General features: G+C 38.6%; 1 protein-coding gene across 1 annotated transcript; it reads right to left on the minus strand.

Moving 5' to 3' along the window:
• Nucleotides 1–23,091, minus strand: POGLUT3 (protein O-glucosyltransferase 3). Its single transcript, XM_054592259.1, has 8 exons — nt 22,874–23,091; nt 13,801–13,998; nt 12,944–13,230; nt 10,455–10,671; nt 8,874–9,070; nt 7,225–7,419; nt 5,858–5,962; nt 1–4,513 (listed from the first exon to the last, which is right to left on the minus strand). Exons 1-8 carry the CDS (start codon nt 23,073–23,075, stop codon nt 4,388–4,390), a joined length of 1,527 nt encoding a protein of 508 aa, XP_054448234.1. The 5' UTR covers nt 23,076–23,091; the 3' UTR covers nt 1–4,387.
• Between the last annotated feature and the right edge of the window lie 1,304 nt (nt 23,092–24,395).

Raw genomic sequence — 24,395 nt, forward strand, 5'->3', positions numbered from 1 at the left:
TGTATACCTTCTGTGCATTGTCTTCTGCTAGGTTTGCATTTCCTTGTTTTACAATCTGATTCACACTTATAGTAAAAAACATATTAAATATCATAGACAGGTATAATGCATAAAGTATAAATTCCCTTTCTCCATCCCCTCCTCAGATATTGATGAATAGCCTTTCAAACTTTCAACCACATGGATATATGTTTTTTACACAAATGGTTGCATATTACACGTTTTTTTGAAAAAACTTGATTTTTTCACTGGACACTGTTATGGAAATCTTTCATGATGGTACATTTAGAGCTACTTCATTCTTTTCAATGGTTGTACTGTAGTCCTTAATGTATTCATATCTATTTAGCCAATTCCCTAATGATAACTATTTAAGGTGTTTCCAACATTTATTAATAAAAACAATGCCACAACAAATGTTGATAGCTTATTTAGACAAATGCAGTTATGATATTTATTTGCATATACTTACATCCCTCTCCTCCTTTCAAAAATCGGATATTTTTCCATGAAACTTAAAGTATTAATGACTAATGGAAATCATTGGTAACATGTGAACTAAAAAGGACAGACTCATAGTTTTAGTAATCTCATTTTTACTAAATTATGTTCACGTCAACAAACCAGAAAGCCCTGTAAAACTAACACTTTTTAAAGGCTGCTACTGAACTGGTACGATGGAGGATTATTTAGATGAAGGGTGCTCCCTCCTCATGGAATTCCCTGAAGTGCTCCACTTAATTTCTTAAGCACATCCTTTTTGTTCCACACCCAAAAGCTGCCTGGTTTGTCTCAACTCACTTTTAACTGTTTGGCAGCAGGTGACGTAAATATAAAGAATTTAAGATGTTTCTAACAACCACCATCAGGAAGGACCTGGGGCTGGAGAGCAGGGAGATAGGAGGGAGGGCAAGCCTTCTGTATCTCAGCTTTGATGGGCCCCAAACTCTATGTACAATATATGTAGGACACAGATTCATTAAGGTCTGGTCTCAGTATAGCTGGCCCTTTATTTATACTTGTGTAACTGTGCATTTGAAAAACTTGGGTATTAGAGTTTTCCATGGATACTTGGTTTTGATTACATTGTTCCTAAATGGGATTTTGCTGTTACCTAGTTAAGAAAATTCTTACTGATGTTCAAAAAAGAATAGATATGACTACTTTAAGGTGGTTACATTTTTTTCCAGGTTAAGGAAATATTTTAATTAGGAGAGTAAATGTTTTAAGGTTGGGAGTGTGGACAGTTGTTTTTTGGAGTGTGGTTCTTCAGTTAACTGAATTTTGAATTGATGGTATTACAAGGAGTGTGTAATGAATTTCTGGGCTATAAATCTTAAGTCTGGATCCTTTCCTAAAAGGCAGAGGAAATCTCCAATTTTTATCCTCGCAATGCAACCCAATGAAATGGCGGAGGGGTGCAGTGAGGAATGGACGTCTACCTTTGTTTTCAGTTTATTAGGGAATCTCAAGACACCAGGCTTCCTGCAGCTTATTGCATAAGTTTTCAAGTGTCTCTTCAAAATATTTTTAAAAATTGTGGATCCCCACCTGACTATAGATAGTTACCTTTGTCTATTCAGTAAATAGATATTGAATGGTACCTACAGGGTGCTCTCGTCTATTTTAACAACTGTTTTGTCCTTGATGAGTATACAACCCAGATAGATTGGAAATTACTAGCTTTAGGCACAATTTCTCCTTACTTTTGTCCCGGGTATGGGTAAAACTTAGCTAAAAAAGATATGAATGAGTTTTAAAAATATATTCCCTCCATAGAATCCAAGGTACTATTAATAACAGAGTCATCCTCTTCTTTATTCTTATCAGGCCTTCCAAGAAGAGGCTTGCTATTACTGAATGTCAAAAGCAGCTTGTAGGAGGAGAAATGATGTAGTGAGAGGGAGGAAAAAATACTGCACAAATATTTTTTTCTTCATAACTAGAGGGGGAAGAAGGAAAATGAACAAGGAATAAAAATGAATTAATAAATATGACATATAGACTTCTGGTCAAGATGGAGGCATAGGCAGACACTCTTCATCTCCTCACGCAACCACAAAAAGAATTACAACTAACCTCAAAACAAAAAACAACTGCCAGAAAATCGAACTGTATGGAACTCTGACAACCAAGGATTTAAAGAAGCCATATTCATCCAGATGGGTAGAAGGGATGGAGTCGCAGAGCTGGGGTGAAGAGGGCGCAATGTGGTGCGGAGAGGTGACAGCAGTGGTGGTAGAATGGGAGGTCCCACGTTCATCTGTGGTGGATAAAAATCAGGAGTGAGACCATGGGAACGAGTGATCCCAGTCTCAGGCCAGACTGCACAGCCCAGCATTCTAGCATCGAGAAGATAGAGCCTCATAACTTCTGGTTGTAAAAACCAGTGGGAGTTGGGGCAGTGGAAGAAACTGCCGATTTCTCAGAAGAATCCATTTAAAGGGTCTGCACTGACTTAGAACATAGTAAACCCACCCACTCTGGGAATCACCATTAGGGCAACAGCTTGAGGTATGCCAGTTGCATATGAGAAGCAGGTGAAGTGATTGGAAACTGGGTGAGTGCTGGGCAAACCTCCAGAAGCCAGGCAGTGGCATTGACCCCTCTCCAACCCACACAGAGCCACAAAGTGGTGAAGTGGGTTGCCCTGCCCTGGCGAATAACTAAGACTCTGTCTCATTCAACTTAACAGGGAGTCAAAACAGCTCTACCTAATACACATAAACAAACACAGGGAGGCTGCCAAATTAAGGAGACAAAGAAATATGGCCCAAATGAAAGAACAGAACAAAATTCCAGAAAAAGCGCTAAACGAAACAGAGATAGCCAACCTATCAGATGCAGAGTTCAAAACAATGGTGATCAGGATGGTCATAGAACTCACTGAGTATGGCAAAAACATAAGAGAAGAAGTGAAGGTTACAGTAAGTGAAATAAAGAAAAACCCAATAGGGAACTAACAATGAAGGGACAGAAGCCAGGATTGAAATCAATGATTCGGAACATAAGGAAAAAGTAAACATTCGACCAGAACAGAAAGAAGGAAAAAGAACTTAAAAAAAAAAATGAGGGGAGTATAAGAAGATTCTGGGACATCTCCAAAAATGCCAACATCTGAATCATTTAGATGCCAGAAGGAGAAAAGGAAGAGCAATAAATTGAAAACTTATTGGAAAAAATAATGAAAGAGAATTCCCCTAATTTGACAAAGGAAATAGACATACAAGTCCAGAAAGCACAGAGACTCCCAAACAGGTTGCACCCAAAGAGGACCAAACTAAGACACATCACAATTAAAATGCCAAAGGTTAAAGATAAAAAGAGAATCTTAAAAGCAGCAAGAGAATAGCAGAGAGTTACCTACAAAGGAGTTCCCATAAGACTGTCAGCTGATTTCTCAAAAACAATTTTGCAGGCTAGAAGGGACTGGCAACAAGTATTCAAAACAATGAAAAGCAAGACCTACAACCAAGATTACTCTAACCAGCAAAACTATCATTTAGAACTGAAGGGCAGATAAAGTGCTTCCCTGACAAGGTAAGACTAAAGGAGTTCATTATCATCAAGCCATTATTACATGAAATGTGAAAGAGACTTATTTGAGAAAAAGAAGATCAAAACTACGAACATTAGAATGACAACAGACTCACAACTCTCAACAACTGAATCTAAAAAACAAAAATAAAAACAAACTAAGCAAACAACCAGAAGAGGAACACAATCATAGATACAGAGATCAGTTGGAGGATTATCAGCTGGGATGGGAAAGTGGGAGAATGGGGGGAAAAGTGCAGGGATTAAGGACCATAAATTGGTAGGAACAAAAAAGGGGAAGTTAAGAACAGTATAAGAAATGGAGTCTCCAAAGAACTTATATGCATGATCCATGGACAGGAACTAAGCGGGGGCGGACTGCTGGAGGGAAGGTGGGTACTGGGTGGAGGGAGGCAAAGGGGGAAAAGTAGGACAACTGTAATAGCATAATCAATAAAGTATACTTAACAGAAATTACCCAGTCATTAACTTCCATGAAAAAAAAAATGATGTATACAGTTTCCTGGAGAACAATGTACATTTTGGCAAGCCTCTCTACTATGATCCCCAAGGATGTTTTGTTTGTTTGTTCGTTTAGGGAAACTGTGATACTGATAATAGCAGTTTTACTCAAAAGAAATTAATATCTGAAAATACTTGGTAATACTTGCTCTAAATTGCTCCATCCACCCACATTACATAAAGCCACCAAGAGAAAGTCTTCTCTTGGTAAAGTCTTCCAAGCTGTGTTCTTCACAGCTGATTCCAAGCTGTGTTCTTTAGCTGTGATGAGGGAATGCTTCCATCGAAGACACGGTCAGCATACACAGGGGTGTAAATCCAGGCTGACTTAAAGCTCTTCTTTTAAAGGTCTTTTCCTGTGGCACTGGCAGATGGATGTGCTATCATCTGGCTGAGAAACAAGTTCCATTCCATCACGTATTTCGGGTTTGCTGGACTGGCGCTCAGCATATTTCTGAAATGTGTTTTGAAGGCAATGAAAAGATCAGTCCACACTTCATTCCACTAATTCCTTCCTACTTGTGCTGTCATTTCTAGTTGCTGCGTACCAAAGGTCTGGTTTGGACTGGTTATTCCAGTCCTAAAGTTACTAACTTTAGTTATTATAGTTATTACTGTAATATTTCACAATCTAACAAAGAACCCTGATCTACAATTTCATGTGTTGGTAGGAAGCCTCTACAAAAAAGATGTCAAGCCAAGAGTCTTTGAAACTACAGTACCACTTAGCATTTATTCTCTGCTTGTTAATGAATAATTAACTTTACTGAATATTCAAATCAGATGATAAGCATCTCAAAATAAAGTCGGTGGTCTCACACACCCCTCCCTTCAGGCCTGTAGTCACACATTCTTTGTAAGTGGTGACAGGCCTGTGAAATGTTCCTCCACTTTGGGCACTGACAAATATCCCTGTAAACTGGGTATTTCAGTTCAGTGGTTTTATGTACATTTAGCTGTACACTCCTGCTGTACAAACCCAACAAAATACTGCCATGAGTCCATGAGCCTAATTAATATCGTAGGAGGGAAACTCCTGCCGGCCCAGCAGAGGAAACAGAACTCATCTAAGAAAAAGGTGGCTTCTAATAAACTGTGTAATTTGTCATTTAAATTTTTCTATGAGAGGTTAGTATCCACAAGCACCTGAGGAAATTTACTTTTTTTTCTGCCCACGACAAATAAGTTTAGGTTAAAAGCAGCAACATACTTTCTTATTTATTTTCTTCCTGGTTAGATTTTAGTGAGTAAAACACAAGGTAGTTACTCAAAGAACCAATCCTTGGATTCCCAATAAACATTTGTACAGTACTTCATTATTTAGCCTTGAGGTGTTAGAACTATTATAAATATTTTTCATTTGTTTGTTTTATGAAGCAAGCTAAATATTTGTGTCCCATCCTGTACTGTGATAGCAAATGCATGAATTTAAGTAGTAAGGAGAACAAAGAGGTGGACATTTTGAACAGAAAGAATTGTTAATGACCTTTAGTCTAACCCTCTAATTTTCCAGGTGAGGAATTCCATAAGGCATTTAATAAAAGACAGCACTGACGAGATAGTAAGAGCTGTTTGTCTATTTTTGTAAGGCTCTAAGTATTGTTTTTGTAATACCGAATGAAGATAAAAGTATGTTAGCTACAAAGGGACTTAGCACTACCACTTTCCATAGGCTGGTGCCTCAGCTTAACCAGAGTTCCACAGGCTGACTCTCCGAAGCTCCCCAGAAGCGAGGCACCGAGGCCATGCACATGGATTGAGGACGAGCAGCCCAGCAGGACGGACGCTCTGCACTGACCTGCAGGACGCTGTAATAATAGCAGTAAAGCCTGTGTGGCTGGAGCAAGTCTCTAGCAGTTAACTGCCCTTCTTTTGCGATCCTCTTGGCTTCTTCATCATTTTCCTGAAAGGTTTAAGAGACGGTGAATGAAATTACTCATAGACAAAGCTAAAGGTGAGTCTGAGACAGGAGAGAGGTGGGGTTGAATATGAGCAGCATGCGAGAGATGGAACACAATGAAAACATAACTTAAGAACAAGGCTATGGGAATGGACAGAGTAGTCTCCTAGACATCTCTGTTACACAGAAATGCTCATGCATGTTTCTACCTTATTCCACAGGCCCAGTAACAGCCCCCCCCCCCCGCCCCGCCACCCCACAAAGTGCGACAACCCACATGCAGACTCCGTTGTGACTTGGTACCTTCCTAGATACCCAGGAAGCTGGGGGCTCATCCTGTTTCCCTAGTCTAGCCTTCTCTGTTTGATATTAAAATGCAAACTAGAATAGAATGAATCAATTTTCATGTTATAATATCTCTTAAAAGCTCTATTTAAATATGCAATCAGAGATCCAAAGTTGTTACAAAATGTTACCGAGGAAAGACTATATTGTTGTTGCAATAAAAATTCAGTCATTAGTACCCACAGGCTGTTCTGTCAGTTCCAGGAAAAGTCAGCATTCCTAATTATATTTTGGGAAAATACCTAATATTCTACCATGCTGCCCACAGGAAAAGCCCCTTGCAAGTAACTCAGACTCTTTATAAAGGGTCCCAAAAATTACTCTGTCCCAGGCACCCAGTTATTTCCATAACCAAATATTGCTTCTTAGAAACTTAGAAACAGCATAAAGTCTTATAAGGGAAGGGTAAACTTTCATAGTTTCATAATAAAACAGGATAGTTCTTTAAAACTTTTCCTTTGAAAAAGAATTCTCATTTTATGGGAAAATTGTGATTCTTGGGATGTTGTATATAAGGCATTGATTATGAACTTGTGTCTTTTTCTAACTGGAGAAAAGAAGAGCACCGTACTGACTTAGTGCATAAAGCACTTTACCACTGGTCTTTTCAGTCTGTACCTTGCATTTGGAGTGTTTCTGCTCATGTATGTATATGTATGAATAGTGATTCCTTTAGAAAAAAAAAGTATGTTCTACATAATGCAGGTCTTTAAATCTTCTAAAAATCATAAAAAAATGTTGATAGAGTATACAAAATGATACTGATATTAATTCTTTAGATATTTCAAGGGAATAAAAATTTCAGAAAACATTTCTTTTGACTAAATTACATTGAATTAAATTGCATTATGATGGAATTCATGTAATTAATACTGATGAATTTGTTATTGCCTAAAGAAACTAAAATTCAGAAAGCCTACCTTGGCCCATTTAACTTTCTCTAGTAAATCAGCAAGATTTCTTTTAATTGGTATATAGTGTTTCCAAGGCTTTAGTGCCATATAAAAATGTTCATAATATGGTGAGTCCTGCTTCAGAACCAGACTGTCACCCAGCATGAGATATGGGTATCTGTAAGCAGCCACGGTCCCATCCACGTTCACTTGATACTTGTACTAAAAGATTAAAACAAACACAAACAAAAATTTTAACCGTCATTTGCTTCACTTCTGCTTCTCATCAACAGTGTAATACAAAACATAAAGGAATTAATTTCTACTTCCTCACTTCATTGTTTAACAGTTTTATATTTTGTAACTCACATCTTCTCTGTGTATTAAAATCATAAGCAGCCATTAATAGGTCAATTTTAAGACATATAGGTCAATTTTAAGACATACAATGTATTTAAAGATGACAAAACATTTTAGGAAATAGGAGTACCTATTTCAACTATATCTATGGATTGGAGAATTCAGAGTTCTTTAACGAGGTAGGAAAACTATTTTCAAAGGTTTTATATTTATTAAACTTAATATTAATAATAATTTTTTTCAAGCATTTCTTTCTTTCTTTATTTTTAAATACATTTGTCTCTGCCTCCCCCATGAATATTGATAATAATTTAAAATTTTACTTATACGTTACCTTTTTTTGTTCCTTATACCCATAATATGTGAAAAAGGAAGGCAGGATTTCAGAGTTCAGTGTAAGAGTTGAGGGGACAGAAACCTGGAGAAGCTGAAGGACTAGTGTGATACTGGTGGCACAGTACATACTCTGTTTACATATTTGTTGGACTAATAAACTTGGGTTTACATTTCAGAATCACTTTTTATGGCCATTAAAGCTCATTCAATTACAGTAATGTGAAGCAGTTATTGGCATGGTTCCTCCCCCCTTTTTTAACACATGAGAAAACTACTGTTCAGAGAAATTTCTGAACCTCTCATCTCTGAGCCCAAATCCCTTGTTCTTTTCATTATATTACAGAGATGAACAGGGTATACTCAGAAGTTTAGTAATCAAATTTTTCTTAAATAGTTGAAACCAAGGAACTGGCTAGCCAGCCAGGCTTTGTCAAGTGGTTCACCGCGCCCCCCGCCCCCCCCCCCCCCCGCCACCCCCGCCACCCCGGTCCCCTCGGAGCCTCACGGTGATGCCCTGGAGGAGCGAGGCCAGCAGCACCTGCGTCTCCAGGGCAGAGGCAGGGGCAGGCACGGAGGCCTCCCTGGCAGGGCTGGAGGCAGGACTTAACCCCAATTCCGGCTCCTATTTACTTACACGGAATTTATACTTTTTCAGTTTACAAAAGGCATTCCGAGATCATTTTATGCAAAAGACCTTTACATACCTAGTTTATGCAAAGCAAATACAAAAAGAGAAAAGCAAAGAAATGCACCCAAACTCCAGGTTAATCCTTATACTGTGTTTTGAGTATTAAATATAGCTCTGAGCTATTTGGGAGGCAAAATGAACAACAACAACAAAAATACACCACAACGAGTTTTGCAATTCTCCATGCCTGGTAAGAAACTGTGCCCAGGTCACAAGACAAAGAACTTGGCTCAAGCCCAGCTATTTACAAATTTATCACTTCATATCCACCCAGGATGACTTAAATGCATACCTTAAAGAAATCAAAGAAACCTATCAATTTAGCTTTTCCAAGCTCCTTTTCTTTCTCTTGGAAAAAGAAATACCCTGTAATCCCTGCATCCAGTAGCTGTGGATTTTCTTTGGACAGCTGCACCAACTGGAGCCTCTCTTCTCGGCTGTCTCTGCCTCTGAAGAAAGCTTTCTCTGTTTTATTGATCCAGGAAGGCCCTAGAAGTTTGAGACCATTAAAAAAAATTGCTATGGATTTGAAACTTTTATATGGTAAGTATAACTATCTTTAATCCATCATTGTCATTGAAGATGTTAAAGCTCTTTTTATCATCAATACATCTTCTAAAGTAAATGAGATTTCCAAAAATTATGGGATTAGAATGCTCTAATTTCATTCATTTGGTTATTAGGGAGAGTTCACTCAAATGTTGGAGTTTCTGTTTTACAACCTTAGAAAATATCCAAAATAACATTAGATCAAGTTCAAAACAAAAAGAAACTCAATGACTTGGCCTATTCACAGAGGCATTAGCTTCTTCCATCTTCTGTGCTTCACAATAAAAAACGAACTAGGCTTTTGTTCTTAGATAGGGTGACCAGAACAAACTATATAACTAAGTAACACCCACACAGCTTTAATCCTTAGGATGCTCAGAGTTTTGAGCACATCACTTGGAATACAGGAAAAGCTTTTTCTAGTACGCTGTTAAATGCAAACACACACACACGTATACAATGATTTATATTCTCTCTTTCCTAATAGGGAAGTATTCTGGAAGAATTAATATAAATCTATTTTTATTATTCTATAGAGAAGTCATCAGTTAATACCGGCCAGTATTCTAAGGAATAGATCACAAAACATACAAATTGGGAGGGATCAAATTCTTTACTATGCTAGCACACTTTTCAGAAATTCATTGTTATCAAATAAAAAGTATGTCAGTTTTCATTTCATGTTATCTTTAGATAATTTATAAGGAGCCTACCAACCACAATAAACAGAAAGAGGCTATAGAGAGAAGGCAGGGTTTCTTCTACTCAGGGAGTTCAGCTTAATAAAAAGGTGCGCTGTGCCAGAAACCCAAGGCCATCAAAGAGCAAGAAAGGAATTCAGGTTTTAAAGAATTGAGAGAGGCAAGAAAAAGGAAAAGGGAGAATTTCTTATAAAGTGTTGGAGGTAGTTACATCCAAATTACGCTGCTATCATATTCTCTTAGATATGCATATGATTTCATAGTTTTCAAAATTCTCTTTCACTTTAGCTAGCAACAGGAAGGCACTGGAGTCAGAGTTAAGTCAAGTGACAATTTTACCAAATATGTATGTTCAAATCATATTTACAAGTAACCAACTCAAAAGAGACTCAGTTATGGAAGATTTGGACATTACTACCCCAACTCATGTATCTTTAATTTTTGTAGTAGAAGGCTCCTAAACAAACCTCTTTAGAGTTTAGCATGCTGTGTTTTTTTCTTGGTTAGAAAATAAGGAAAATGGTTATTTAAATGTATGTAACACATATACTGTCCCTAACTAAACATCCCCTCCATTGTTTTTCACCTCTAAGCTTTTTCTTAGGTAATGAACTTGAATTTACCTGTATTTCCCTGAATAGAGAGGAGATCATTTGTAACACCCCTCATTGCTTCAAGTGTGGAGTGGGTGATGTCATATGTGGGAAGGATAATATCTCGTGAATCCTGAGAGCCACACCATGAAATGATAGGTAAAGGGCCAGGGGTTTCATTGACTTTTCGATGTTCCAAGGGCCAATCCCCAAGATTAATATAAAATTCTAAATCTGGGAGAAGAACCTAAGTAAAAAAATACATAAACATTAGTGCTAGGAAGACCTCAGTCTTTGATACTAAATGCTTTCATTCTTTGGCTTTCTTAAATGTTTCATATAAAACTGAATACTTGAAAATAGCAGCAAAAGAGACAAGCATGCCTCTCAGTCATCAGTAGCATCCAAAGGCAAGGATAAGGATGATACATGGTCAATTCACTTAACCAGGAGCCAGCTAAACATTTAAAATTTTTTCATATTACAAAAGCTGAGATTGTGTAGACAGGTATAAACAAGTGGCTTCCTTTCTGGCAGCTGCCTAAGTGAATATCTACAAAGTTAGACTCAAGCCTTTGTTTTCCTTCTCTACTAAACCTCTCTATCACATCTACCTTTAATTCTGGAATCTGCTATTCTGTTTCCATCTCCATGGTCAATGCCAGTTTGTGCCTTTACCATCTCTTGCCCAGATTGTTGTATTAGCTTATTTATTACTAGGTGTTCTCATGCTAGACTCTCCCTACTCTAATCTGCTCTCCACATTGCTGTCCATATTTCTAAAACCCAAGTTAATATTACCACTAGCTTAACAGGATCTTAAGCCTTTAGGACAAGGTCTAAACTTTCTGGTCAGAATTCAAGGCCCTACTGTCTTGCTCCTGCTTCGCTTTGATCCTCATCTGCCATCTGCTTATGTGCCAGTAAACTTCAGGCTACTCTCTGAAAACGCTATCCACTGTAACATGTAATTCTCTTCAAGTTGGAATGTTCTTATCCCACTTACTCACTTGATACTCTTCGTCCTCTTAAACCAAGATATAATGTTATCTCCTGTATAACTCACCTTCCCTGGTATTTTAACCTGGGTACCTACTCTTCTCTCAGGCCTATGGTGTCATGGTACAATTATTTGTTTGTATTCATGTCCCACCCTCACTTCCGAATAACAAAAACAGGTCCTACTAGAGTGAGGGGCTCTAAGACCAGAGGCGAGTCTCACTTATCTTAGCCTCCTTCCCAGTCACTGGGCAAAAAACCTGGAATAAAAGGGAAGGACAAGGGATATGACTATTCAAGCTATTGCTTCCCTAATATCATTTATAAGCTCATTACTAAACTCTGCATCAGTAGTTCCGACTATAGAGCAGGTTTCTCAAACTCAGCACTACTGTCATTTCGTTGTGGGCAATTCTTTGCTGTGAGGGGCTGTCCTGTGCATTGTAGGATGTTTAGCAGCATCCCTACCAGATGCTAAAAACAATCACCCAGTGGTGACAACCAAAAATGTCTCTAGACATTGTCAAATGTTCTCTGAGGGACAAAATTATCCCTAGTTAACCACGTGAGTACAAGATACAGGACAGGGTGGACTGGTGGCAGCCCAGGAAGGAGGCACCACCTTTAGGATCAGGTGCCTGTAATATGCTTATATTATGGGCTGGTCAGGGTAGGGAGGCAACTGCTATTTAAAATCAGAAATGATTGCAGCCACCCATTCGCTATGCTTGGGGGTTTGTACAGCCCACACCAGGAAACTTCGCTTTTGGTTTGGAAAACTACCTTGATGGTCTTTCTGAGGGGGAAATGTAAAAATTGCCCATCTTCACTCCTTAGTGGTCAGGAAGAAGAACAAAAGTCACTTTGAATTACTCTGCTTAAGAGTCTTGCAAATGGGGAAAGAAGGGCTGAAATAGGGGGCGGGTGGGGGGGGCCTGTAACTGAGTCTCATTAATACAGGGGTATCGATTTTTAAATGTTAGGGTTTTTGTCTATTGATTGATTGATTGATTTTACTATGTACTGGTGCAAAATAACTTTTCTCTGTTATTACAACCTTTAACCTTCTATACACAGTATCTTTTAGGGTGCTTATAGTAAAACAAGAAAGATATGTTCAAAAATCAACACATTCTAAGTTGTTTCCATTCTGAGGTGACAAGAAGAAAACAGCTGCAGAAAGTAAAATCGGAATGGAAGGACTATTCAGCAGGAATGGAAACCCTTTGGAAGTGACCTTGAGGCTGTGAATGTCTGGGAGTTCACAGAAACCGTGGCAGTGCCCTGTGCCCTGCTTATCTGGGATAAAGGCTAAAGTCATTTAATGTAAATATTAACAGAAAGGGAGATCCATGAAAGTGGAGAACCTATCAACACTCAGGAGGTAGGTATCTTATAAGCACATTTCCAAAGCCTGGAATCCATTTCCATCCTTTGTCACTCTTCTCCTAAGTATTTCAATGTTACAATTAAATATTTAAATTATATTGTTTTTAAAATCAATGAATTCATTCTCATACCTTTCTTGCCAGTGATAGCAAAATCTCATCTGAGAACATTTTGAAGTCTGTGTATTTCCCCAAAGGTCTCCGGTAGACGTGGTTATTGAGAATCGTGTAATGAACAATGGCACCCCTCTCTTCCCCAAACCTTTTAGGAACTTCATTTAGCATCTGCTGGAGATTAATGCTGGGGAAAGCAGCAAAATCTTTTGCAATCTGTGGTTCTTTGGTTGGACAAGAAAGAGTTTTCTGCCAGGTCTGAGGATCCTCTTCTGGACATTCACAATACTCGTGGTATACCGGTCCTAGGGAAGGCAAAACACACATGATGCCACGCTTTTTTACCCAGCAGAAGGCAGGGAGTTGTTTCTGCCCCTTACGGGAACATGGGATGACTTCTAAGATTATCGAGACAGGGAAAATCTGCCCTAAATACACCAGTGGTGAGAGTAGATATATCAGAGTCCTGTGCTTCTATTTTCCATCTCCCTTTCACATCCCCTTAGACGACCTGGTATATAGCAAATGCTCTCTCCCAATATAACCTATTCTTGGTTAAATTAGCTGATAAATGTATTCCTAGTGAGTTATAAATGGCTGATGAATGTAATGCAATTTACCTTATGCAAAGAATGAAGAATACTGGAAATGGGGACTATATAATGGCTAAATATCCAAGATCTTTTTCTTAGTATTTAAATCTCTTTAAATTATGTAGTTTTCTTTTCCTTAAAATTTCAAGTTAAATTGAGCTTCAGGAGATATATATACCATATTTAGTTTGTTACATATGACTTCAAGGTCATCATGGCCCAATGTGAGAGGCATGGGATCTACACATGAGGCTGACTCTGGATTATGTAATCGTCACTTACCTTTCAAAATATAGGGAGACTGGGCTACATGTTCATCACCATAGAGGACCTCTATCTTCAGCCCTTCATTAACAGTTTCATACATCCTATACCTCATCAGAAATGTCCCATCATTCCTGTCCAAAGGTATAGGGACATGAATACGTACTACTTCTTTAGGTGAAAGAGATTTGATTACTACTTTGAAATGTGTTTGACCTGAAAGAAAAACATATATAAATGACTCTGCTACTTCACAGTTACTTTGTCATAACAATTAGTGGATAGCTGTCTCTACACAGAAGGTACTTATTTTTCTAGTGTCAATGGTAAACAAAAATCATTTTAGTTTGGAAGATCCTTGAGGTCAGAAACTATTCTGGTTATGTCTTCAAACCAAGGACCTGATTCAACATTGATTCATTACTCATTCAATAAAGGTTTATCGAATGAACAAAATTAATTCATAAATAAGGCAAGGAAAGCAATTAACTTTTTGCTTATTTGATCTTTTCTCTTTTGGGTAGATTGAAAGTCCTGGGAGTTAAAAATCAGTGAATGTTGGAATGACAGAGCTCTAAGGCAATCCAACTTTCTCCTTGTAAGAAATACACAAGCTTTCTCTGTAAACCATTTTAATATCAAATAACCCTCATTTCTGAAAAAGTTTTCCCTTAACCCAAATTGCAAGTTATACATCTAAGCCCATTTCCTTAAGTAAAGGGAGCTTATAGCTAGTTTCCAGACCATGCACAAATGCACACACATAAACACTCAGTCACACACCTTTGTAACTACTAGAGTTTACTTCTCTAAGCTAGTTTCCTCAGGTTGAAATGAAACAGTTATACAAGGATGGTCTAACATCTCTTTTCACTCCCAAATTCTGTGGGTTTTCTGTTTCAGGGTAAATAATACCTACTTAGAAACTGGCCTTTCTCTTTTGGAAGGATATAGCCAACATATTTTCCTTTTGGAACAATACTGTTGTGAATAATGTTACTGTGGCCCAGGTATAAATGTTGAGGCCTTTTTCCTGAGAGTACAAAGGATGTGTGTGCACTCAGTGCAGATCTGATCCTTAGGAGCTTTAAGAATAAAGATTAGTTAATGTCCTAACCACAATTAATCACTTTTCAAAAAGTAGTGAATCCTCTGAAATCCACTCCCTAATAAACAATAAGTACCAAAGTACTCTTTCATCTCACATCCCTCATATTATGAAATTAAGAATATTTAATACAGGAGTGGGGAAAATAGGTTTACAGTTGTTTGTAATAAATAATACAATAATGAATAAATAAATAATACAAAAATGAACTCTGTATTTCACATACTCAAAACAGTAAATCAACTTTTGCCCACTCTTGTATTTATTTTTGAAATTACTGAAAAAGTTTGTATCTCCTGTTTTTATTTCTTAAGTGTAGTGAGTAAAATTTCTACTTTCTTTTGGTGTTCACAGGTTTCATTTTTTTCTCATGGGTCAGGAGAAATGTTTCTCAGTCTCTTCAATTTAGTAACAGTAATGTAGTATCTAACATCTTGCTATTAAATAATTAAGTACCAAACACATACATTTTAGGATATTTGAAATAAATGTGACAAAATTATTAAAGAAATCTGCCGAAATAAATGCCCTATAATAAATGGCGGGGGGGAGCTTTAAAATAAAGATAATAGTTTAATGTGAAGTTATTTAAAACTTGGCCCATTACCTGAAATGCTTAATGAAACGCATAAGTTATTGATTTATCTTATTACCCACTTGGTTTCAGAATGGCAACCAGGTGTAGCAGAGCAAAAAACAGAAAGGCAGAGTCTGGGGACGAGACAGTCATTTCCATTATTCCCTCTCAGACTAGAAACAGTGCAAAAAAGTTTTCATGTCTCCTGATCAGATAGTTCTGCTCGCAATAAATTTATAATTTTAATAAACAAAACAAATATAAGACAGGTACTGCAATGACTGATTATTTTTAGAATGAGCTGGATGGATTTACAGGAGAAAAATAACTCTAAAATGCTTCATTATTTTTAAATTGGAAGTATTGGACTAGATCTCTACAGTTTCTTTCAGTCACAACATTTTATTTTTTACTCTGAAATAGCATTTAAAAGGTATATTTCAAAATCAATGTATAAAAATATAGCCATTGGACATACATATTTTAAATGGTTATTTTTATAGTAATCTTTCATGGTTGTGTCATTGTTGGCATGAAATTAATATTAGAATCAATGTAAAATAATAATGATCAGTACTTAAATGTAAATAAGCAACTCCAACTTCATAAAAGAGAAAATAAGAACAATGCAATTGCAAATTTCTTCAAAATGAAGTAATGAGAACTTCATGCTCTGGGCGCCAATATAATGGAACAGAATTGAAACTCAGCTTGAGTTTTTTCTACTCCACAAACTGAAAAGCTAATTGAATGAGAATGCGGTGACTATGTAGACAGAAAGAGGCTGGCAGTATCAAAGTCTTATTACATCATCAGAACCATAAATTTTCGACTTTTGATTTGGAAAGAAATAAAAAACATTTTTAAAAAATTCACTAAGCACTTATGTGCCAGTCTATAAGCTTGAAGTTTTCACATGTATTTTATTTCCTATAAGAGCCTGTAAGGTAGAGCCTTGGCCAGGTAGCTCAGTTGGTTAGAGCATAGTCCACATACCAAGGCTGTGGGTTCGATACCCCTGTCAGGGCACATACAACCAATGAATGCATAAATAAGTGAAACAATGATTTGATGTTTCTCTCTCTAAAAAAAAGAACTTGTAAGGTAGGTATTGTTTCCCTCATTTTAAGATCAGGAGACCAACACTCCCTTGAAACAGTTAAGTCATCCAAGCTCACACATTTACGAGTAGCTGAATTAACTTTGTATCCTGTTACTTTGCTGAATTCATTGATCAGTTCTAGTACTTTCTTGGTGGAACCTTTGGGGTTCTCTAGATACACTATGTACATTGTCATGTCATCTACAAATAATGGCAGTGTTACTTCTTCCTTTCCAACTTGGATGCCTTTTATTTCTTCTTCTTGTTTGATTGCTGTGGCTAGGACTTCCAGTACTATGTTGAATAAGAGAAGTGAAAGTGAACATCTCTGTCTTGATTCTGATCTTAAGGGGAACATTGTAGTTTTTGCCCATTGAGTATGATGCTGACAGTAGTTTTGTTATATTTGGCCTTTATTATGTCTAGGTATGTTCCCTTTAATCCCACTTTGCTGAGAGTTTTTATCATAAATGGGTGCTGGGTTTTATCTAAAAATCAGTTGCATTTTTATATGCCAATAACAACCTAACAGAAAGGAAAAGTAAGAAAACAATCCCATTCACAATTGCTACAAAAAGAATAATACCTAGGAATAAACCTAACGAAGGGTGTTAAAGGCTTGTACTTGGAAAATTATAAGACACTGAAAGAAACTGAAGAAGATACAAATAAGTGGAAGCACAGACCATATTCATGGATAGGAAGAATTAACATCATTAAAATGTCCGTACTACCCAAAGCAATACACAGATTCAATGCAATTCCTATCAAGATTCCAATGATGTATTTCACAAACTAGAAAAAATATTTCAAAAATTTATATGGAACCACAAAAAGCCCTGCATACCAACAGTGATCCTGAGAAAGAACAAAGTTGGAGGAATCATGCTACCTAATATCAAAGAATACTACGAGACCATAGTAATCAAAACAGCATGATACCGGCATAAAAACAGACACAGAGATCAATGAAACAGAACAGAAGAGCCCAGAAATAAACCCACACCTTTATAGTCAATTAATATTTGACAAAGGAAGCAAGCACATACAATGGGCTTAAAGATAGTGTACTCAATAAATGGTGTTGGGAAAATTGGACAGATATACGCAGAAAAATGAAACTAGACCACCTTCCTCCACCACACACAAGAATAAATTCAGCCCTGGCTGGTGCAGCTCAGCGGATTGGGTGCTGGCCTGCAAAACAAAAGGTCGCTGGTTCGATTCCCAGACAGGGCATATGCCTGGGTTGAGAGCCAGGTCCCCAGTGGGGGAGGGAACACAAGAGGCAACCACTCATTGGTGTTTCTCCCCCTTTCTCCGTCCCTTTGCCTCTCTCTAAAAAATAAATATTTTTTTTTAAAGAAAGGTACTTGAAAAAAAAAATAAATTCAAAATGGGTCAAAGACTTCAATGTTACACCTGAAACCATAAAATTCCTAGAAGAAAACATAGGCAGTAAAATCTTGGACATTGCTCGTAGCAACACTTTATCGGATATATCTCCCGAGGCAAGGGAAACAAACAAAAAAATAAATGGGCCTATATCAAACTAAAAAGTTTCTGCACAGCAAAGGAAATCATTAACAAAACAAAAAAACAACCCACAAAATGGGAGAACATATTCCCCAATATATCTGATAAGCGGTTAATATCCAAAATTTATAAAGAACTTTTAAAACCCGACACCAAAAAAACAAATAACTCAGTTGAAAAATGGGCAAAGGACCTGAATAGACACTTCTCCAAAAAGGACTTACAGATGGCTAATAGACATATGAAAAGATGCTCAATGTCACTCATCATCAGAGAACTGCAAATTAAAACCACAATGAGATACCATCTCACACCTGTCAGAATGGCTATCATCAATACATCAGCAAACAAGTGCTGGTGAGGATGTGGAGAAAGGGGAACCCTTTTGCACTGTTGGTGGGAATGCAGACTGGTGCAGCCACTGTAGAAAGCAGTATGGAGCTGCCCTAAAAATTAAAAATGGATCTGCCCTTTGACCCAGCGATCCCACTTCTGGGAATATAGCTGAAGGAACACAAAACACTAATTTGAAAGAGCATAAGCATCCCTGTGTTCAATGCAGCATTATTTACAATAGCCAAGTTATGGAAGCAACCCAAGTGTCCATCAGTAGATGAGTGGATAGAACACTATGAGACATTTACACAATGGAATATTACCTGGCTGTAAAAAAGAAAATTTTACCCTTTGCGACAGTATGGATGGACCTGGAGAACATTGTGCTACGTGAAATAAGCCCACCAGAGAAAGAAAAATATAATATGATTTCACTCATATGTGGAATCTAATGAACAAACTGTATTAACAAGGAAAATGGGGACAGACTCATAGACGGAGAGTAGGATGGCAGGTGGTGGGGATTGGAGGTGAGAAGGTGGAGGGATTAAGGAAAAAGGCCAAACGACTCATGGACATGGACAACCGTGTGGTGATTGCTGGAGGGAGCGGGGTGTAAAAGGACTAAATGGTAATGGAAAAAAATACAATATTGAATTTTTTTAAAAAAAGAGTAGCTGAGCCAATATTTGAACATTTGAACACAGCTTGAATCCTTCTCTTTCAAAGCCCATCCTGAATACGCCTGGTCACATCGTGTAATGTTAGCATACAGGTTTGAAGAATTCAAAGGTGGAGAACTAATCTCTGGCTCTCTCCTTTGAATGCAGTTATTGTCTCTCCCCCATTGTTTGGGAAGTTTAGTAAGGCTCTCTGCAGCTGCAACCAAAGTGTTGACCCCACATGACCAAGGGAAAGAGTCCCAGAAGGCAAACTGGTTTTGTCCTGAGGCTAAATGGAATCCTCCAAAAATATCTGGCTACCTGCTGACCGTGCACAACAATCAGATTACTGATGGTTTGATGAAAGGGAAAGAGCACTGAACTGCATATTCCACAGTTGATGCTGACACGTAATAATTAGGGGGCCATGGGCAAGGCATTTTAGCTTCACTGAGCCTCGGTTTCTTCTGTGTAAAGTGAAAGAGTATCTGTCCTTCCTCCACTACAAGACAATTTAGGAGAACAAATTAAATAAAGCAAGTTTAAAAGGAAAAGTACACAACCAGGAGGTAAGACTATTTTATGAAAATATCATTACTGAGGAAGGTAGGAGAGGAATGAATAAAAAACACAGCTGACCTTTGAATAGCCTGAGTTTGAACTGCTTGGTTCCACTTATATGCAGATTTTTTTCAATTCATATGCAATTTGCCTTCCATTTTCCTGGTTTTTAAAAAAATATTTTATTTATTTTTAGACAGAGGAGAATGGAGGGAGAGAGGGAGAGAAACATCAATGTGTGGTTGCCTCTCACGGGCCCCCCAATGGGGACCTGACCCGCAACCCAGGTAGGTATGTGCCCTGCCTGGGATTTGAACCAGCGACCCTCTGGTTCACAGGCCAGTGCTCAGTCCACTGAGCCACACCAGCCAGCATCCATTTTCCTGGGTTTTATTTGTGATTCAAACAACCACAGATTGAAAACAGTATTTTGATCCATCATTGGGAATTCGTGGATGCAGAAGGTTAATTTGACGGGCATCTGTGAATTCGGGTATCTGTGGGTGTCCTGGAACCAATCACCCTCTGATACAGAGAAACACTGTAGTTAAGTTTTGGGGGAGTCAGAAGTTATACATGGATTTTCTATTTGCCAGGGTCAGCACCAATAACCCCCATGTTGTTCACGGGTGAAGCGTATTTATATCCTACCATCTTGACATGTTCCAATGACCTTCCCTGTACCTCTTCTTTCTTTTCTTCTACAATAATTTACTGAGCATCTCTGCCAGGCACTGTACTAGATGCTGGGAATATAAAAATATCAACAGGTTCTGTCTACATTCATAACAGAAGGAAATATTCAATTTAAGTCAGAGGTTAGTGAAAATAAAGATACAGTTTTTTCCCCCCATCCAAGGTCCTAGACCCCCTAATTTCTGTCAGTGGACTCCAGTTTGAGGCCCCCTGATTTAGACCATTCAAATTCACAACATGTTTGCTATCTATGTACCTGGAAATATGCAACATAATAATGGTATTCAGACCCTATTAAATGAGAGTGATAATTACAGTAATAAGGGAATCTTGGTAAGTCATGTAAGACAATTCACAGCTTGGGAAAAGTATGCCTTGTTTCCATTTAGTTCTTGGAGTAGGAAAAATTTCAGAACTTACAAATGAATGATGATGGCAGAAGATGTAAGAAACTGGTTGGGTTTGTTTTTCAGAACTACCAGCCATCCTTTTGAATGGAAGCTAGAAATCAGGTGACCTGAGAAGAAACAAGCAGCATCTGATGGAATGAAATCGAGGTCATCTATAAAGGCTTGGTGAAAGTCTGTTTTTTTCCTTAAAACTTTTTTCTTGGATAAATTTTCTTGGGAAAAAAGAAAAGTGAAAAACATTTCCTTACTCTCGTGCTATAACCACTGATGCCACTAATGAATGAGATAAAGGTTAACTTATTGATAACAAAATTAGAATGAAACTATATAGTTTCCTGTTTATTCCATTCTTAACCTAATATAAGCATGTTTTTAAAACGTACTTCAAAATTTTAAAAAATTGTAGAAAACACACATAACATAAATTTAACCATCTTAACCATTTTAAGTATACAGTTCAGTAGTGTTAAATATAGTCACACTTTTGTGCAATGAATCTCTATACCTTTTTCATTTTGCAAAATTGAAATTATATACCCTTTTAACAATTTCCCATTTCCCTCTTCCATCAGCCCTTTGGTAAAACATTACTTTTAATGGCTGTCAAATATTCCATCACATGGAATATTTTATTTAGCAATTACATTATGGTTGGTTATTTAAACTTATTGTAATAAACAATTATAATGCTGCAAGAATATCAATGTATGTGAAAATCTTTGGCTACATTCCGATCATTATCTCAGGACAGATACCTAGAAGTCAGTTTACTAGATCAAAGGTAAGTGACATTTACAAATGAGATTTTTCTAACAGTTGAAACTGACTTTTTTTGTACATTAGGTATGTAAATGTTTAAGACTCTTGTTACATTTGGACAAACATACTTTCCAGAAACACTTGATCAATTTGTGTTCCATTAGCAGATGATAAAGATCACTGTTTGAGGGTAACTCATGGCTCCCTTAACAGCTTTGAGTATTACTACTTTTAAAAAAACTGCCAATATTTTTAGAATAAAAATGGAATTTTATTTTGATTTATAGTTTATTAATAATAAGATTAGCAGTATTTTATTTTGGAACATGTTTTAATTTTCTTTTTTCATGTAGATACTAAATTTTTTAGTTTTCCATCTTCTTTTCTTCCTAAAGCCTCCGGTCCCCCATTATAATATTATAGAACTACTTTTAGAAAATAAAAACCAAAAACAAAAAAAAAACTATAAAGAAAATACACGCCGTAGTGAAAGACTTAGAATCTGGGTTTAAGAATCTCTTCTTCTGATTCTTAGGGCCCTGGAAAGTCTTTCTAAAACTAAAATTAAGCTGTCATAACTTTTCACTAGCAGTGGAAGAGGCACTGGGTAATTCTGATTGATTCTTTGTTGCTAAAGCAGTGTGCCAGCTGGCAGGACATAAATTAGACATACATTAGCAAATCCTGACTGGCAACAACTTGAAACCAGCAGGACAAGTTGTAAGAAGTTCCAAAAGTAGGATGTGAAAAAAAATGCGGGAGGACAATTAGGCAGAGGGATTCCGGACATTTTACTGAGCTTCACTAATTCTCTCAATCTGCTTTCAAGAAAACAAAAATCCAGCAAAAACCGCCTCCCTTCGGCCTCCTGCTCTGACATTCCCTTTGTGTGGAATTTAGCAGTTTCAACCCGGCAGGCCCCGGCAACGTAACCCGACACTATTCTCGCTCTCGCCGTCTCGGCGCGTGGAGGCACTCCCTGCCCGCCGGGGCCGTTCGGAGCCGGAGGCGGGGAGACTGTCTCCGACGTGACTCACTCCGCGTTCCTTAACACCCCGGTTGCCGCGCGATCGTCACACCAGTCCCTGCAAGCTGCCTGAGGAAAGGCCCTCGCAGTTCATTCAAACACTCATTCATACATTCGTACATTTTGTTGCGACTCCTCCCAGCCCTCTTTTGTGTCGGGGAGAAGGGAAAAGGAGGTGACCGACCCGAGGAAGGGCGACACAGCACGCCAGGGAGGGGCACTACGCGGGCGGCGCGCAGCTTCCCGGGAAGCGCGGTCGCGGCGGCGGCGCAGGAGAGTGGGCAGCGGGGCAAGCGAGGCTCGCGGCTGAACGCTACCTGGGGGCGAGCGAGTGAGGTTTTGGCCTTCCGAATTGACGGCCTGCAGGTAGAAATAGCGGACGGGCAGAACGACGCCCGCCTGCAGCCCGGGGCCCCACACCAGGCTCCGCGGCGCGCTAACGGACGCCTCGGCTGCCCCCGCGGCCACCAGCGCCGAGTGCTGCAGCAGCAGAAGCAGGGCCCGCGGGAGGCGGCCCATGGTCGCCCGGCCGCTGCGGTCCAGCTCCGCGGCGGCGAGAAGGGGCGGGCAGCGCCGCGGGCGGGGGCGGGGGCGGGGGCACACCTCGGGGCGGGCCTAAGCTCGCCGTCCGCCCTCCCGCGCCCCTCTCCCGGCCGCTAAGCGAGGGTGCGGGGTAGTCATTGGCCTGGCGCTCTGCTTGGGGGTCGGAGATAGGCCAGTCTCGTTCTCCGCCAGGCTCATGGACCGCATTGCGAACCGGAATGTAGGTCTGGCAAAGAGAAACTAAGGGCGAGAGTCGCTTGGTTGATCGCCAAGGCCTTGGCACACCCGGCCTCCACTTCCGGTTGCTTGAATTTGCTAACTGCTTTGAGGAAACAGTTTTTTCTCTTTTTAAAATTTATTTGTATTTTTAAATTATATTTTATTGATTACGCTATTACAGTTGTCCCAATTTTTTCCCTTTTGCACCCTCCATCCAGCACCCCCGACTCCCTCAGGCAAGCCCCACATACATCATTGTTCATGTTCACGGGTCCTGCGTTTAAGTTCTTTGGCTACTCCATTTCTGATACTGTACTTTAAAAGAGGCAAACACAGTAGTGACTTCCTTGGGACGAAAGAACCCAGCGGCGAACTTTAATATAGTTTAGGGAAATGCCTTTAGACAGGGAGTTTCACTGGTTGTTGACGGTGTTCTCCATACTCTGGATTTTCAGGAATTTGTCGTAAGTCAGGTAAATTGTAGAGCTAAAGTGTGACATTACTTGGTATTAATTTCATTGCTAAATTTTGTTTTGTAGGGGCGTCTGCATGTTGAAAGCTTTGCTGTGCTCTAGCTATCACTTAAAAAAAAATTACTTGGAACACTTTGTTCACATTCTTCCAAAATCAAACTTTAAAAAGTTTCCAGAGAAGTAATCTGAGGGTTAGCTGGTAGGAGATAATAAAATGTGGCCTAATAAATTATATAACACTGGTGGCAACACCCAGTTGTTTTGAAAACACATCAAGGAAGACATAATTGTATCTGAACACTCCTTTAGCGATACTGAATCTGTACCAACCTGTTTTCTTTCTCATCTTAATCTGTATCTTATAAAGTATATCTCTTCAGATCAACAAATGCCTGACCAGATACTTTATCATAAATCAAATTTAATTTACTTCACAAACATTAATTCAATGTTTACTATGTTTTAGACATTATTCTTTGACATTAAACCTCCTGTGGTTTAGTGGACAAGAAAGACAGAGAGGCAGTGTACGTAGTAATAGGTGCTAAAATAAGGGTGTCAGGAATTGTGTGGGGTCTGGGATTTTATTCTACTTACAAACTCA

The sequence above is a fragment of the Pteronotus mesoamericanus genome, unplaced genomic scaffold (genome assembly GCF_021234165.1).
Source record: "Pteronotus mesoamericanus isolate MK-2021 breed Mesoamerican mustached bat unplaced genomic scaffold, CSHL_Meso_final scaffold_36, whole genome shotgun sequence".
NCBI lineage: Eukaryota > Metazoa > Chordata > Mammalia > Chiroptera > Mormoopidae > Pteronotus > Pteronotus mesoamericanus.